The 18,390-nt window shown below is 38.5% G+C and overlaps 1 protein-coding gene across 1 annotated transcript in view; it reads right to left on the bottom strand.

Moving 5' to 3' along the window:
• CPXM2 (carboxypeptidase X, M14 family member 2) overlaps nt 1-18,390 on the bottom strand; it is a 102,088-nt gene that overhangs the window by 44,567 nt on the left and 39,131 nt on the right. The window contains exons 4-5 of the mRNA XM_058188592.1: nt 17,560-17,699; nt 741-825 (exon numbers count right to left, since the gene is read on the bottom strand). Of these exons, the coding sequence (XP_058044575.1) occupies nt 741-825; nt 17,560-17,699 (225 nt within the window). The remainder of the gene's footprint in view (nt 1-740; nt 826-17,559; nt 17,700-18,390) is intronic.

Here is an 18,390-nt window from a genome sequence, read left to right as displayed (position 1 = left end):
ACTCATCATGAACAATACCATATGAATAATGGAAGCCCAAACATCTGTCCTAATACTTCATTTTCTAGAATGTTCATTTGCTTTTCTGTCTTGAATATATGGTTAATAGAGAAGGTCCTAATCTAGAAGTCTCTAAAACTATGCAACATGGTCAGAATATAAATTCACCATTTACAAATAGTGCAAATTGTAACAATGTCACAGGCTTTGAAAAATCTGGAAATATTGCATCAGTCATAATAAAACTTAGAAGGAAACTGAAAAAACACACATCTCTCTTGTAGGGCTCAGTGCTCTTGTTCATAAAATGTTATTATTGAACTGAGCTGTTTGTCTGTTGACAAACAAAAGGCACAAGACTTAATGGGCAATCCAGAAATCTGGATTGAAATCTCAACCTTCACTTGAGATTTTTTTCCCTAAGAAATGTATTTGTATTTTTAAACTTGAGATTTTTGAGATTCAAAAGGTTTTGTAAGCTGCTTTAATTACTTGACCTGATCTATATGGAAGGTGTATGCAATGATCTGCAATAGTGAACTTCAAAATTCAGCATCTGCTATCAGATAACTTCTTAATTTCAGCAAGATCCTGTTAATTAATCTGATCATTTCATCTGGCTGGCTTTTGATGATTCTCTAAAATTTGGTGAGGTGAATGGTGAAATTAAGCCATCTTATTGATAGGGATATGACAGCTGAATGGGAATAAGCAGTTAGGATATTTCTTGGGACACTAACCATGTCTCCAGAACCATTTTTGACAGTGATCCATTCATGACTGTCATTGCTCACCATAACTCTGTAAGATGTTACCCAGTCACTCCTAGAAAAAAACAGAGGATGTTTTTCTAAAATTATTATTAATGCATTTTATCTGCTTTCTAAAGAATATCAAAGCCCACCTTATTTTGCAATGTGTTATTTTCAAGTTGATGGGACAATTATAGTTATTTAATTGCTTGCTTCCTTAAGGATGCTTCTATTTATATATCTGTTGGCAGCATTTATATATCATCTGCTAGTTCTTTGAAAAGAAAAAAATAGAACTACAAAATTATCAACATACAACATGAATGGAATGCCTAATGGCCAGACTAACAAGAACAGTGGTACCTAGGTACTTATCGAAATTGGTTACAGGAGACATGATGAGTGCCAAAAATGATGAGTACCAAACAAATATTTCCCATAAGGAATAGTGCAGTGTGGCACAAGGCAGGCAACACCAACATTTTAACTTGTGTGTGAAATACCAAACGAACAATGAGTACTGGGACAAAATTTTTGCATCAAAATGTATTGAGTACCAAATGTGATTAGTTTCAAAGCAATTGAGTACCAAGGTACCATTGTACTTAGAACATGTTTGAAAAGGGGTGGTAAAAAAGTATTCTGATTTATTTATTTATTTTTGCATGAAAGGTACCAGGTAACCTTCTCTGTAGAGGAAATTTCACAACCTTCTTTGAGAATCACACACCATTTCCTTGATTTACATTGTCTTCTGAGTCTGTCATTAGCCATTGAGGAAACAGAAATAAATTCAATCTGTAGATTTATTTCTTGTTTGTTTCATGCTTTCATACACTGTCTTCACTCCAGCTATAAAGGTCAGGATCCAAGAAATCAATTTAAGTCCTATTTATATAAACATATTTATTTTTCATTCATATAGAAATTATTTTTTATCTGACATTGAGAATGCATCTGAGGTTACTAATAACAATATATATCAAATGTATAAATTTCAAATGTAGATATGCCATCTCTTTTTTGCCTTATGTTATACTTTGCATATAATAAATGAAATGCATTAAACAGAAAAAAATCATATTGCATTATTACCTCTGTCAGTAAATTAAGGCTAATTGTAAAACAAATTATTAAACTTTGACCACGGAAAGTTATATTGATCGTTTTTCCCACTTCATTAATAAAGTGCTATTTTATAAGCAGAAAAGAAGTACATATTGATAATCCAAGATTGTACATTCAGAGTTGTTTATTTCCCAGCATGAATCATCTTTAATAACACTCACTCAAGCACAATACAGTTATAAAGGTCAATCTTATTTCCCGCCCCCACCCCCGTAATTCAGAAGCTCAGTCACCTCCTTAAATCATAGTGATTTTTATAACGCCACGTTCATTTCAATATCAAGCAAAAATAGAATACTAACTGGACGGGCCTGTACTCTGTAGTTAAATGTTTCAATATAGTGTATATTTGCAATTCATTGGAACTGGAGTTGGCTTTTTTGGAACTACTCACATTATGTTATTATAAGCAATGTTTTTAAGATTTTAAGAACATTTGCTACTGATTCAAAAGTACACAATATTCCATCTCCTCATTCCAAATTCTCATTCTAGAAAATGGCTAAAATTCACCTAGTAGTAAGTATTGATTATTTTTATAAGGTTATTTCACCTCTATTATTATAATAATTTGGTATTTCCCTCTTCCTAATCAACATTTAATAAAATAATAGGCCAAATTATTATTCTATTATTATTAATAGATGCTATGCTTTGGAAGGAAAAAAAACAGATTTGTGAATTTGTATTTAAAACGGGAATGCTTTTCATATAGATACTTAATTGTTGTCATGCAATATTTTAATGCCGGTAGCCAATATCCTTAAACCTTTTATTCATCTCCTATTTGTGCAAAATTTCAAAGAAAGGACTGCACGAAATTATTAGTTCAAAGGAAAGAATGATTGACATATCAGGTCTTTCAATAAAAATAATAAAGCTACTAGCAATTCCAAAATTTAAAAGAAAGTGAATGAAGAGTCATTCCTCCCTTTTCACAATATTGAAAATTATTGCCCTATCATTCTTACAAAGATAAGATCTTTTTTGGTAATACTTTTGTTAAAAGTTTTAATTAAAACTAAAAGATAACTCAAACTAAAGAAGAAGAAAAAGAAAAAGTTCAAAAAATAAAAAAGTAAAGTAATTCTCGACCTGAAGGAAGCAACTTCCCACCCTCATTATAACTAGTAAACAATTTCTTCACCTCTTCTTAATTCAAAAATTTAAAACCGTTCATAGCATAGCACATCTCTTAACTACAGACAAATCAATACATAACATTTTCTCCAATCGTCAGCTAAAAGTTGCAACGCAGCTCTAAAAAAAGAACATGAATTTACATATAGAGTATAAAACTCAATGTTCCACATCTCAACTTTTAGCTGTGAAGGAAACCCCAATTTAAAAGGCAAAAAGTGATCTGAATACCTTACTATAAACACCCTGCACCCAAAGATTAACATTGCAAAGCAAGACCACTACAAAGATATGACTTTAAAGGCAGTATTACAAGTTTCACCAATTTGGTACCACTAGACATCTGAAATCCCTTTCTTCATCTCTAGCCATCCCTCCTGACAGTAGTGGGAGTCCAGTACCTTTATCAAAAATAGGAAAGCACACAATATTGCAGCCAGTAATATTAGAGGAGAGGAAATTAGCAGGCGAACCCAATCCAAAATCCAAGGAAAGAAAAATCTAACTGCAAACTATGAAACAGAGAAAAAAATACTAAAAGAACAGAGAGAGTTGAAACCAAATATGCCATCTCAAATAGTTTAAATATCATCCATTAGGTAAAATATTTATTCACATTTCCTATTTCTAGACCTCCCATTTGATCGCCTGGCAAATGGATAGGTAGTGGATTGCAGGTTGGCATGGCAGACCTGTGCTAGGTGGCCTTTGCTGGATCATCAGCAATTGACAGTTTTAAACCTACAGGATGACCTAGGGTGCCGCAACCTATACAGGGTGCTATCAAAGGTTTTTTCTCTGGGGACCATTTTTTCTGTGGGGATGATTTGAGGCGGCTGACTTTGTCCTCATCGTCAGTCACCTCATCAGGGTCGTTCTCATCATGGTGGACCACTATAATTCGGCTAGCAGACATCAGAGTTTGGGACTTTTCTATTTCTACCGTTGACTGGTTGAGCTTCGTCCAGTGGTGACTGGAGGTTGATGTTTTGTGTGTGTGTGTGTGTGTGAGAGAGAGAGAGAGAGAGTTGAAACCAAATATGCCATCTCAAATAGTTTAAATATCATCCATTAGGTAAAATATTTATTCACATTTCCTATTTCTAGACCTCCCATTTGATCGCCTGGCAAATGGATAGGTAGTGGATTGCAGGTTGGCATGGCAGACCTGTGCTAGGTGGCCTTTGCTGGATCATCAGCAATTGACAGTTTTAAACCTACAGGATGACCTAGGGTGCCGCAACCTATACAGGGTGCTATCAAAGGTTTTTTCTCTGGGGACCATTTTTTCTGTGGGGATGATTTGAGGCGGCTGACTTTGTCCTCATCGTCAGTCACCTCATCAGGGTCGTTCTCATCATGGTGGACCACTATAATTCGGCTAGCAGACATCAGAGTTTGGGACTTTTCTATTTCTACCGTTGACTGGTTGAGCTTCGTCCAGTGGTGACTGGAGGTTGATGTTTTGTGTGTGTGTGTGTGTGTGAGAGAGAGAGAGAGAGAGAGTCAGTTGTGTTGTGTTGTGTGTGTGTAAAGTGTGTAAAGTTGGTTTTTGAGCTTTTTGTGGCTGTGTGAGGTTCCTGCTGTTGCAGGGCCATTTTGGGTGAAGTGCAGCTGCTTTTACATTGTGTGTGAATCTGTTGTGTTGTGTTGTGCTTCATCCTCCCTCCTCTCCTCAGCCGGGCCCCTCCCATCTCCTCCCGGACCTGCTATCAGATTCGGAGTCTGATAATGAAGATGAACGGCCTGTCATTATTATTTTTTTTTTAATTAGATTTTTATACTTCCCCTTCTCCCGAAGGACTCAGAGCAGTTAACAGCCATATAAAACCATAATAATAAATATAATAAAACAATAATTAAAAAACCTATCAAATACGGCCCTATATAAAATACATATAAAACAATAAAACCAATTGAATTAAAACCCCAATAACAAGAATTAAAATTCTAAAATCCTATGCCAGTCCTGCTTGATGAAATAAATATGTCTTCAGCTCACGGCGAAAGGTCCGAAGGTCGGGAAGTTGACGGAGTCCCGGGGGGAGTTCGTTCCAGAGGGTAGGAGCCCCCACAGAAAAGGCCCTTCCCCTGGGGGTCGCCAGCCGGCATTGCTTGGCCGACGGCATCCTGAGGAGTCCCTCCCTGTGAGAGCGCATGGGACGGTGGGAGGCAAACGGCGGCAGAAGGCGGTCCCGTAGATATCCCGGTCCTAAGCCATGGAGCGCTTTAAAGGTGGTAACCAATACCTTGAAGTGCACCCGATAGACCACAGGCAACCAGTGCAGCTTGCTCAGGAGTGGTGTTACATGGGAGCCGCGAGCGGCTCCCTCTATCACCCGCGCAGCTGCATTCTGAACCAACTGGAGCCTTCGGGTGCTCTTCAAGGGGAACCCCATGTAGAGAGCATTGCAATAGTCCAAGCGAGAGGTAACTAGAGCGTGAGTGACCGTGCATAGGGCACCCCGATCAAGAAAGGGGCGCAACTGGCAGATCAGGCGAACCTGATGAAAAACTCTCCTGGAGATGGCCGTCAAATGGTCTTCAAAAGACAGCCATCTATCCAGGAGCATGCCTAAGTTGCGCACCCTCTCCATCGGGGCCAATGACTCGCCCCCGACAGTCAGCCGCAGTTGCAGCTGACTGTACCGGGGTGCCGGCATCCACAGCCACTCTGTCTTGGAGGGGTTGAGCGTGAGCCTGTTTCTCCCCATCTAGACCCGTACAGCCTCCAAACACCGGGACAGCACTTCGACGGCTTCATTCGGGTGGCCTGGGGTGGAAAAGTACAGCTGCGTGTCATCAGCGTATAGTTGGTAACTCACCCCAAAACCACTGATGATCTCACCCAGCGGCTTCATATAGATGTTGAACAGGAGAGGCGAGAGAATCGACCCCTGTGGCACCCCACATGTGAGGCGCCTCGCGGTCGATCTCTGCCCCCCTGCCAACACCGTCTGCGACTGGTCAGAGAGATAGGAGGAGAACCACCGAAAAACGGTACCTCCCACTCCGAAATTCTCCAACCGGTGCAGCAGGATACCATGGTCGATGGTATCAAAAGCCGCTGAGAGGTGTAATAGGACCAGGGCAGAGGAATAACCACTGTCCTGGGCCCTCCAGAGATCATCAACCAATGTGACCAAAGCCGTCTCAGTGCTATACCCAGGATGGAACCGGACTGGAACGGGTCTAGATAGACAGTTTTCTCCAGGTACTGGGGTAACTGACGTGCCACCACACTCTCTACAACCTTCGCCACTAAAACAGCTGGGTCCAGGGAAGGCTTCTTGAGGAGGGGTCTCACCACCGCCTCTTTCAAGGCGGCAGGGACAATCCCTTCCAACAAAGAAGCATTAATAATCCCCCGGAGCCAGCCTCGCGTCACCTCCTGCGTGGCCAGCACCAACCAGGAGGGGCACGGGTCCAATAAACAAGTGGTGGCATTCAGCCCTCCCAGTAACCTGTCCATGTCCTCAGGAGCCACAGGGTCAAACCCATCCCAAACCGTCTCAACAAGACGAGTCTCTGACGACTCGCCTGGATCTACCCAATTTTGATCCAAACCATCCCGAAGCTGAGCGATTTTATCATGCAGATAAACACTAAAATCCTCAGCTCACCCTTGTAGGGGATCATGCCTCCAGCCCCCAGCCCTGGCCCCATGCCCAGACAGGATGTCAGGAATGAATAAACAAACCTCACTCCTACAGCGTGTGAGCAGGGAGCCAGCCACGTGCTGGAATTACCGACAGCAGATTCAGCTGAAGAAAATTCACAGTGGGAGGATCCTCGCTTCCAGAGAGCTGAGAGGTGACCTCAGCAGAAGGAAGGGAGGGGCAGGCCTGGATAAGTGCTGAGTCATGGAGCGACACCCCACAGCCTATATAAAGGACCTGCTTGAGTCAAGCAACTTTGAGTCAAGCAAAGTCTCATCTAGTTTGCTGAAGTCACAACTTGGATTCCTGTCTGCCCTGAGAAATCTGAAAGGAATTTGGCAAAGCTGCAGAGGCTTCGTGGCCACGCTTGATACGGACTTCCTAGACCCGGTCGTCGGAAGGGGAGGGGGACACGACATGTTGTGTTGTGTGTGTGTAAAGTTTGAAAGTTTGTTTTTGAGCTTTTTGTGGCTGTGTGAGGTTCCTGCTTGTTGCAGGGACCATTTTGGGTGAAGTGCAGCTGCTTTTACATTGCGTATGAGTCTGTTGTGTTGTGTTGTGTTGTGTTGTGTGTGTGTGTCCCTTCGCAAGGACTTGGAGGCAGCTCCTCTGAGGAAAAGAGGAGGCAGAGAAGCTCTGGCTGTCCCCCAGGGGAAATCACCCTGTCTCTGCAGCATTGGTCATGTGACTGAGTGGGCGTGGCCAATTTGATGTCATTCACAGCAAGGTGCCGCTCCACCTTGCCCTGAGTGACTTCAGGCTGGCCATGCCCAATCAGTCACATGACCACCAAGCCATGCCCACCAAATAAGTCACACCCACAGAACTGGTAGTAAAAAGATTTGGAACCTGCCCCTGAAAAGGATGCATCTAGAGTTAAAGTATCCTCTAGAGTTGTGATCAGATTTTTTGTGAATTTGTGAATTCAGTGTGTAATCTTTAAGCATATTTAAAAAGAACATTTACTAAGTTCCAAAAGGTCCTGAAAAACCTGGTATTTAAATAATAAGCAATATACTTGGAAATAATCTTACATTTATTCAAAACTAGTCTCTCAGATGCAGTACTAGATATATTTCTCCCATTTATGAATATGCAAAAATACGGAAGAAAAAAATCATTATATGCATAAAAGTAATGAATTCATTATTGAGATTATTTTTAAGTGTTAAACATGCAGTCCAAATTTGCAAAAAAGCAGATTTAACTATCATTTTCTTCATCCCAGCTTAAATAATTTCTTAGAAAAGCTGGATCTAAAAGGAAAACATGTTTAAATTATGTATAACTAATTTATGAGGCAATTTCAAATACAGTTTGATAAAGTATCATGATTTAAATAATGTTTACTTTTGAAAGTGTTACTATTTTTCCTTTGTTAGGTAGTTTGCCTGTACAGGAGTAAGAATTATGGGATTATAGAGTTGTGTATAAATTTATGTGGACCAAGGCAGTTATAGAAGGGATCCCACTTGATAAAAAGTATTCACAAAAGAGACCTAAAACGAGATGGATTGATGATATCAGCAAGTTTTATGGGCCCAATTGGCAAAAGAAAGCTTACGACCGTATTGGTTGGAAAAGGATAGACAATGGCTAAAATGATGCGTGATGATGATATATTTATGTTTCGGGGTAAGTAGTATCTTTTTGTAGGAAACATAATGTACACCCATCAAAATGTTTCCTTCTCCCCCTGTCACTTAAGCTGTATTTGTATGATGATATATTTATACAGAGGTCTAAAAATGGTCCAGTCAAATCCTAATTTCCAAAGGTAATCAATTCTGGCATCAGGACTGATCTGGAATATGTTTTGGGCAAAAACAAGGAAGTTTCCTTTTCTGCAGTCTGTTTAGATTTGAATTACTGAATTATTGTTTTATCACTTGGGTTGTGAATCTCCTTGAGACATATAATTATAGTGGCATATACAAGTACTGGGGAAAAAATAAAAATAAAGACTCTAGAATCAATAAAATATTTAAAAATAGTGATGCACTATCTTGGCCAAAAAAAATCTTGCTAAATACTGTAAAAATCCTCAATATTCAATGGTGAAAAGAGTAAGGTTCTACATTTAGGTAAGAAAAACCAAATGCACAGGTACAGTATAGGTGGTACCTCACTTAATAGTAGTACGGTCACACTTGGAATATTGCATCCAGTTTTGGTTGCCACAATGTAAAAAAGATGTTGAGACTCTAGAAAGAGTGCAAAGAGAAGAGCAACAAAGATGATTAGGGGATTAGAGCAGTGGTGGGATTCAAATAATTTAACAATCGGTTCTCTAGCCTAATGATTTCTTCCAACAACCAGTTCATCAAACTGCTTAGAAAGTTAGCAACAGGTTCTCCTGAAGTGGTGTGAACTGGCTGAATACCATCACTGGACTAGAGGCTAAAACATATGAAGAATTGTTGCAGGAATTGGGTATGTCTACTTTAATCAAAAGTAGTTCTGGTTACATGATAGCAGCGTTCCATTATTGCACAGGTTGCCACAAAGAAGAGGGGAGTCAACCTGTTTTACAAAACACCTGAGGGCAGGACAAGAAGCAATGGGTGGAAACTAATCAAGGAGAGAAGCAACCTAGAGGTAAGAAGAAATTTCCTGACCGTTAGAAGTTAACCAGTGGAACAGCTTGCCTCCAGAAGTTGTTAAATGCTCCAACACTGGAAGTTTTTAAGAAGAGCTTGGACAACCATTTGTCTGAAATGGTATAGAGTTTCCTGCCTGAGTAGGGGGTTGAACTAGAACAGGGGTTACCAATCTTTCAGACCTCATGGACCACTAAATTCATAATTTTAAATCCCGAGTATCCTTAGAATACTGTGTGTGTTTTTATCTTAGCCACATTGACAGAGCTTTTGAGCACAGGTTATTGCCATGCAAAGAATGGCCACAGAAATGGAAAACAGCCCTTCATATTGTTATTAATCCTTGTCATCTTTCCTATTCTCCTATTGTTGCCTTGTGATTTATCACTTTACTATTTGTATATACACTGAGACTGGAGACAAATTCTTTATGTGTCCAATCACACTTGGCCAATAAAGAATATTCTATTCTATAAATAACATGGCTGAAGAAAATTAGGTTTCAAATGAAGAAATGAACCCCACTTGTCTCCTTGTGTCTACATTACATGTCGCCCTGTCCTACAAAAATGTGCAGTGATTCATAGATGTTTAGAGCAATAATACGTTTGAATATGACCATAAATAGGATTGGCATCCAAATTAACTGATCATGTTTTCATGCAGTGAAATAAGCACCTTGTACTCTTCCATACGCAATTCTGTATTTCGTGACCAAATTGTACACTGCTTCAAAGATCAGGTTAATGATTCTATTTGTTCTTTTCCCCTCTTTTCCTTCTCCAGGAAATTCAAGGAAATTGAACCTAATTCACAACTAAGAATATATGTAGGGTGCATCCTTTCCTAATTGCAGAAAAAAAGAATTTGTCTCGGGTGCAAAAAAGGTAATTGTTACAATAAAGAGTGACTGTGTTTGCTTGTATATTTATTTTAGGTGATATTTTGGGCATCTGTAGAATCTTGCTGCCTTCATCAAAATGATAAAAGCAACATGCTCCACTGGAATACAAGCCTCACCCCTTTGTTGTGTACATGCAATATCACAACCTAATGCCTCTTTTACCGTTGTGCCTCTGTTTGCTTCTCACAACACTGCTGGATAGTAGAGGTACTCTTCGACTTGCAACCATTCATTTAGTGACCATTCAAACTTACAACACTGAAAAACTTTGGACTTCGGATTTAGGATCATTTTTTACATTTATGACCATTGCAGCAACCTTATGGTCATGTGATCAATATTCAGATGCTTGGTAACTGATTCATATTTATGACAACTGCAGGGTCAGGTGATCACCTTTTGCAAACCTCTGACAAGCAAAGTCAAGGGGGAAGCCAGATTCAATTAACAATTGTGTTACCAACATAGCAGCTGCAGTGATTCACTGAACTGTGGCAAGAAAGGACATAAAATGAGACAAAATTCTACTTAACAACTGTCTTTCTTAGCAACAGAAATCTGGGTTTCAATTGTGGTCATACATCAAGGACTACCTGTGCTTGAAAATACATTATGATCCCATTTCTCCTCTCCACCTGCGTTCAAACTAGCTTTTGAACATTTTGAACATTGGTGTTTGAAAATTCTGAATGTGATACTGGAATTTCCAGAGATGAAAATAGCTCTTCAGCCTAGGTGAGTTTGCAAGTCTAACTCTAGTTCTTAAAATAGCTAGGAATGTGACTCCATTTCCAGAATATGTCACAAAAATGCAGGTCAATTTATCTGATAGGTTTTATGCCTTTAAAACTGAAATTGTATGGGGGAACTTAGGAATTGATGATTGTAGAGGTATAATTAAGTTGGGATGAAAATTTTTTTTAGCATGTTTGTTTTATTTTTAACTATACCTTGTGCTCGTTCCGGGAAGTCGGGGAGGGGTTGTGAAGGAGGGGAGGGGGGGAAAGGGGGGGGGAAATTTCTGTAAAACTTTTTGAATTAAAAAAAAAACTGAAATTGTAGAATGGGGTATTATTATTCATAGGGAAAGATATGAAAAATGTGGCCCCTGTATATGGCATTATTTTTCATTGCCGTAACAATCCAATTTTGCAACCAGATAACCCATAATAAACATGGCCACAAAAAAAAAACAAGTTTTCCCTTTAGTGACAAGTTTTCTAAAGCTTTTAGCAAAGAAACCATTGAATCTAATCATCATTAGACCCATTTTAGACTTTCCTAACAGTTTAATTTGGTAGTTGTCTACTGTGCATAGGCAGATGACAAGGAAAAAGAATGCCAGCATTTAAATAAACGTGTGCCTGTGAAATTTGTCATTGTAGCAATTGTGTTTTTTTTTTAAATGGTGTTCAAACACTTGACCTTTTTAGAAGAAAATCACCATATGTAGCCCAGCATGGAAGTTTATTTCAGGGTTCTGTTGCAAGTCTCAAACATTTGCAGCCTGTTAAAGAAGGACTAAAAAGTCTAAAAGAGACACAAAAACCTTATTGTCTCCCTTAAAAGCAGAACTGACTCAAAAAAACCCCTCTTCACTTCTCTCAGATATGCCTAAATCCAGTGCCATCTAGTGAAGAAAGAGTGATAGTGATCAACTGAATGAGGTTCTTCCACCATCAGAATACAGTCAACAAGGGAGCAAAGTAGAGAGGACTCAAATAAGCCCATGAACCCAAAGTCACCCAGTGAACTCCCAACTCTGAAAATGGGTTTGAATCTCAGTCTCCCCCATCCTAGACCAATATCTAAAGCGCAGCCCTTCTTGGCTGAAGTATAAGTAGTCCTTGTCTTACAACAGTTCATTTAGTGAAGGTTGGAAGTTACAATGGCACTGTATAAAGTGACTTTTATGACCATTTTTCACACTTCTGACCATTGCAGCATCCCCGTAGTCACATGATTTACATTTGGATGCTTGACAGCTGGTTCACACTGATGATGGTTTCAGGGTTCTGAGATCACATGATCACCTTTTCTGACCTTCTGACAAGCCACGTCAATGGGAAAGCCAGATTCACTCAACAACGGTGTTACTAATTTAACAACTGCAGTGATTTCCTTAACAACTGTTGCAAGAAAGGTCGTAAAATGGGAGAAAACTCACTTAACAGATTTCTCACTTAATGACATAAATTTTGGGCTCAATAGCTGTCGTAAGTCGAGGACTACTTGTAATATGTTTTGTTTCATCACAGTTCTACATCTGTCCATCACAGTTCTGCATGGTTTTATAGAGAGCTCTTCATTTCATTGCCTTTTAGTGGGTTATTTCATAGAGTTACTATTTAAAAGCAGTCTTGATTTCAACTAGTATAGTATCTAATCACCTTCAGGGCTGAGTAAGAATATGGCACCAGGAAATTGAAAGAGAGACTCACTTCTATCATTATTGTGTTTACTAGAAATATATTGGATTTATGTCAATGCTCCTGACCCCTTCAGAATAAAATTCCAGCTATAAAAGAGTTTTGGCTAATGGCCGCTATTGATTTCTCTTAACAGTTTTCTGAAACCCCACTCTCCCTTTTATATTTCAATGTATGCCAGTTTAAAAGACTGTAACAAAGGCATATAGGTGAAAAATAAACAGAATCACACCGTCATTGTGACCCAGATACACATCCCAAGACATTCTTTCTCACTTTTGATGGTGGGGTGGGGAGAGGAGGCTATTCCATATTTTCAGATTACTTCAAAACGAAAAAGTGACTACTACCCCATGATGCTATTAATTTAGTTCCATATTTATGTTATCTCCATATTCGCAAGGTAGTGTTAAAAAGGCTGCTTTGTATCTTTGGCCTTTTATGGGTCTGCAAAAGCAGTGAAGAACAAAGCACCTTAGCATTATTCTCAGTGCTTTTTTTCTCACCAGACGATTTGACATGGACCATGTCTATCATGCTGCTAAACCTGAAGCTACATACAATTCTAGCCATTGCTACTTTTATCACATTGTTCTGTTTTTTGTTCTTCTGAATGGGACTGCTTTATTGTACCTCAAACATTGCTGGTAAAATCTAGTGTCTATTTGGCTGTCAACCTTTCCTGTCAGGAATTATGTACTTTTAATAAACGTGCAACAGCCTGACATTTAATGAGGGAAGCTTTCTATCGCTGCTTTTCTTCGTGCTGAAAAGTCTATCTTAAATTTTCAGTGATCAAACTTGAGAATACAATGTGAGGCATCATTTTATCAGACATGAAAGTGTTGGAATGGAGCTTCACTATTTTTATAAGGAGACTATGACAACTGACAATTAAACAGTATTTAAATGTTGGATTTTAACTGACATTGTATATCTGCCATTAAGATACATGTGTTGCTGTTGAGACACAGGCACGCTGAATGAATCATATTGAAATTTTCTAGGATTAGTGCACAACATATGAAACGCTAGCTTGGAAAGATTTAATATCGAACATAAAGCTTGATGCATTGGAATCTACCTTATTTTTCCTAGTGAAATGCAATAACATAGAATAATAGAGATGGAAGGGACCTTGGAGATATTCTAGTCTAACCTTCTGCTCAAGCAGGAGACTCTATGCCATTTCAGACAAATGGTTGTCCGGTCTCTTTTTGAAAGCCTCCAGTGATAGAGCACCCACAACTTCTGAAGCCAAGCTTTTTCATCAGTTGATTGCGCTAACCATTGGGAATTTTCTCCTTAGTTGTTGGATGGCTTCTCTCCTTGATTAGTTTCTATCCATTGTTTCTTGTCTTGCCTTTTGGTGCTTTGGAAAATAGTTTGACCAAAGCACCAAAAGGCAAGACTAGAAACAAGGTTTTCTCGTATCAGAATGGTCAACCTTTTGTTTATAGAAAGGGATAAATTATCAATAGAATTATACTCATGATGCCCAAGGAGGCTGCCTTAATTATGATATATCTAATCTCAGTACATAAGCATTTGTGAAACTCTTGACGCTAATATTGAATTTGAAATTAAGCAGCAATAGAATAGAATAGAATTTTTTATTGGCCAAGTGTGATTGGACACACAAGGAATTTGTCTTGGTGCATATGCTCTCAGTGTACATAAAAGAAAAGATACGTTAGATGTGGTTTACAACAGAGTTAGGCTATTTCCCCTCTACTGATAACTACCTTTTAGATTCCCTTGTACTCAAATTAACGTTAGCAATGTGTAGGGATACATTGTTCTGAAATACAAAAGTCTCCATGAAAATTATCAAGAACTTTTCTTCTGAATGTTGTCAGGGTCACCCAAACGCTAACCATGATTGTGGAGAAAATTGGTGAAAAAAGACCAAGATATGTTAATTGGAGCTTCCACATTTATTTCAGAAATACTTGAACTAAAGATACATTAGATGTGGTTTACAACAGAGTTAGGCTATTTCCCCTCCACTGATAACTACCTTTTAGATTCCCTTGTACTCAAATTAACGTTAGCAATGTGTAGGGATACATTGTTCTGTTTTTTGTTCTTCTGAATGGGACTGCTTTATTGTACCTCAAACATTGCTGGTAAAATCTAGTGTCTATTTGGCTGTCAACCTTTCCTGCCAGGAATTATGTACTTTTAATAAACGTGCAACAGCCTGACATTTAATGAGGGAAGCTTTCTATCGCTGCTTTTCTTCGTGCTGAAAAGTCTATCTTAAATTTTCAGTGATCAAACTTGAGAATACAATGTGAGGCATCATTTTATCAGACATGAAAGTGTTGGAATGGAGCTTCACTATTTTTATAAGGAGACTATGACAACTGACAATTAAACAGTATTTAAATGTTGGATTTTAACTGACATTGTATATCTGCCATTAAGATATATGTGTTGCTGTTGAGACACAGGCACGCTGAATAAATCTTATTGAAATTTTCTAGGATTAGTGCACAACATATGAAACGCTAGCTTGGAAAGATTTAATATCGAACACAAAGCTTGATGCATTGGAATCTACCTTATTTTTCCTAGTGAAATGCAATAACATAGAATAATAGAGATGGAAGGGACCTTGGAGATATTCTAGTCTAACCTTCTGCTCAAGCAGGAGACCCTATGCCATTTCAGACAAATGGTTGTCCGGTCTCTTTTTGAAAGCTTCCAGTGATAGAGCACCCACAACTTCTGAAGCCAAGCTTTTTCATCAGTTGATTGCGCTAACCATTGGGAATTTTCTCCTTAGTTGTTGGATGGCTTCTCTCCTTGATTAGTTTCTATCCATTGTTTCTTGTCTTGCCTTTTGGTGCTTTGGAAAATAGTTTGACCAAAGCACCAAAAGGCAAGACTAGAAACAAGGTTTTTCATGACTACAGATGTTAGAGCAACTGGTCTGTAGTCATTCAGTTCCTTGATGGTGGGCTTCTTGGCACTGGGATGATGGTAGAGCGTTTGAAGCAAGAAGGAACATAGCACATCTCTAGTGATTTATTGAAAATATGGGTGAAGATGGGGCCAATTGGTCAGCACAGACTTTTAAGCAAGAAGGAACATAGCACATCTCTAGTGATTTATTGAAAATATGGGTGAAGATGGGGCCAATTGGTCAGCACAGACTTTTAAGCAAGAAGGAACATAGCACATCTCTAGTGATTTATTGAAAATATGGGTGAAGATGGGGCCAATTGGTCAGCACAGACTTTTAAGCAAGAAGGAACATAGCACATCTCTAGTGATTTATTGAAAATATGGGTGAAGATGGGGCCAATTGGTCAGCACAGACTTTTAAGCAAGAAGGAACATAGCACATCTCTAGTGATTTATTGAAAATATGGGTGAAGATGGGGCCAATTGGTCAGCACAGACTTTTAAGCAAGAAGGAACATAGCACATCTCTAGTGATTTATTGAAAATATGGGTGAAGATGGGGCCAATTGGTCAGCACAGACTTTTAAGCAAGAAGGAACATAGCACATCTCTAGTGATTTATTGAAAATATGGGTGAAGATGGGGCCAATTGGTCAGCACAGACTTTTAAGCAAGAAGGAACATAGCACATCTCTAGTGATTTATTGAAAATATGGGTGAAGATGGGGCCAATTGGTCAGCACAGACTTTTAAGCAAGAAGGAACATAGCACATCTCTAGTGATTTATTGAAAATATGGGTGAAGATGGGGCCAATTGGTCAGCACAGACTTTTAAGCAAGAAGGAACATAGCACATCTCTAGTGATTTATTGAAAATATGGGTGAAGATGGGGCCAATTGGTCAGCACAGATGCGAGGATCTGCAAATATTTTCATGGCCCTCTTCTTGATTCGTGCAGTATACAGGTCCTCAATGGAAGGCAGGTTGGTAGCAATTATTTTTCTGCAGTTCTAATTATCCTCTGAAGTCTGTAACAGGAACAAATGGTTAAACAGAAGGCAGGATTGAACAGCAAAGCAAAAACTCAGAAACAAAAGGCAAAAAGATCAGTCAGAAAAGGATTGCATATGGTTAAGTTTCATCTCTGGACATCTGAAGGAAAAATGAGATCCTTTAAATGTCTTTTGTTACCTTCCTTTAACCGGATGGAAATTTCCCGCCTTTTTTTTTAATTAGAAGATTTTGCACTAGATAGATCTTTCTGGGCTTTTTTTAATTAGAAGTTTTTGCACTAGATAGATCTTCCTGGGCTTTTTTTAATTAGAAGATTTTGCTGCAGATTACTTGTTATGCACCACAGAGCATGTATTTTGTGGTAATCAAATCAAGATGTTATATTTATAGTTCTCTTAGAGTGCATTTTAATGCCAGCCTTTCTGATCAGCATCAAACTGGAAATGAGATAGGAAACTTGCCTAGTGAAGTCACAGTTCAATAACAAGACCAAGATATGTTAATTGGAGCTTCCACATTTATTTCAGAAATACTTGAACTAAAGATACATTAGATGTGGTTTACAACAGAGTTAGGCTATTTCCCCTCCACTGATAACTACCTTTTAGATTCCCTTGTACTCAAATTAACGTTAGCAATGTGTAGGGATACATTGTTCTGAAATACAAAAGTCTCCGCAGAAAATTATCAAGAACTTTTCTTCTGAATGTTGTCAGGGTCACCCAAACGGCTAACCATGATTGTGGAGAAAATTGGTGAAAAAAAAGACCAAGATTTAATTTAGCAAAATAGAACTCCATTGAAATAACTGGACAAGAAAAAGTAGTTCTAATGAAACTGCTTTTCAACAGTACCTACTAGATGGGACAATGTGGCTAATTCCATACTTGCCCATGTTTTAAAAGTATCGTAGTTTTACAGTTATTTATATTATAAAACTTTTGCTAAAACATCTGGGTTTTGCTTAGAAAATGCATGCATGCATGCATACAATATATTATGTGATATATTGACTTACAGCCAAAGAGAATTTCTTCCCTGTGTAATAACTCCTGTGAACTTTGTTAGCCTGCGAGCATCTACTTCAATCCATTGGTAGGGATCGTTCCGTCCTGCACACCAAGCACCATCATAAAAATCATTCTCATTAATACCTGCCTGAAGAGAAGGCAAAACTCTCTTTAGAAATCTGAATAGACACCTTTTTGAAAAGGAATAAGTTCAGAGATAAAAGTAAGCTCAAGTAAAGTTATAGTGTATTCTAGCATCCAATTTTATTTTATTTTTCACGGCTGGTGTTCAGAGATGCCTGTTGATTGACTCTTAGAAGCCCTAAACCTGGATCTGTATCAAAGTACTGGTCAAGGCTGAAGTCTGTAACAGGAACAAATGGTTAAACAGAAGGCAGGATTGAACAGCAAAGCAAAAACTCAGAAACAAAAGGCAAAAAGATCAGTCAGAAAAGGATTGCATATGGTTAAGTTTCATCTCTGGACATCTGAAGGAAAAATGAGATCCTTTAAATGTCTTTTGTTACCTTCCTTTAACCGGATGGAAATTTCCCGCCTTTTTTTTTAATTAGAAGATTTTGCACTAGATAGATCTTTCTGGGCTTTTTTTAATTAGAAGATTTTGCTGCAGATTACTTGTTATGCACCACAGAGCATGTATTTTGTGGTAATCAAATCAAGATGTTATATTTATAGTTCTCTTAGAGTGCATAGTAGCTTTGAGTTTCATCCTTTCCCTCATTTTCAGAGTTTTCTTATAATCTGTTCCAATAAATAACTTACCATACAGGATGAAAACTAATCTATTTCTTAGCATGGTGCTGAGAATGGCTTTAAAA

Source organism: Ahaetulla prasina, chromosome 6 (assembly GCF_028640845.1).
Source record: "Ahaetulla prasina isolate Xishuangbanna chromosome 6, ASM2864084v1, whole genome shotgun sequence".
NCBI classification, from domain to species: Eukaryota; Metazoa; Chordata; class Lepidosauria; order Squamata; family Colubridae; genus Ahaetulla; species Ahaetulla prasina.
This window is presented reverse-complemented; position numbering and strand designations above follow the sequence as displayed.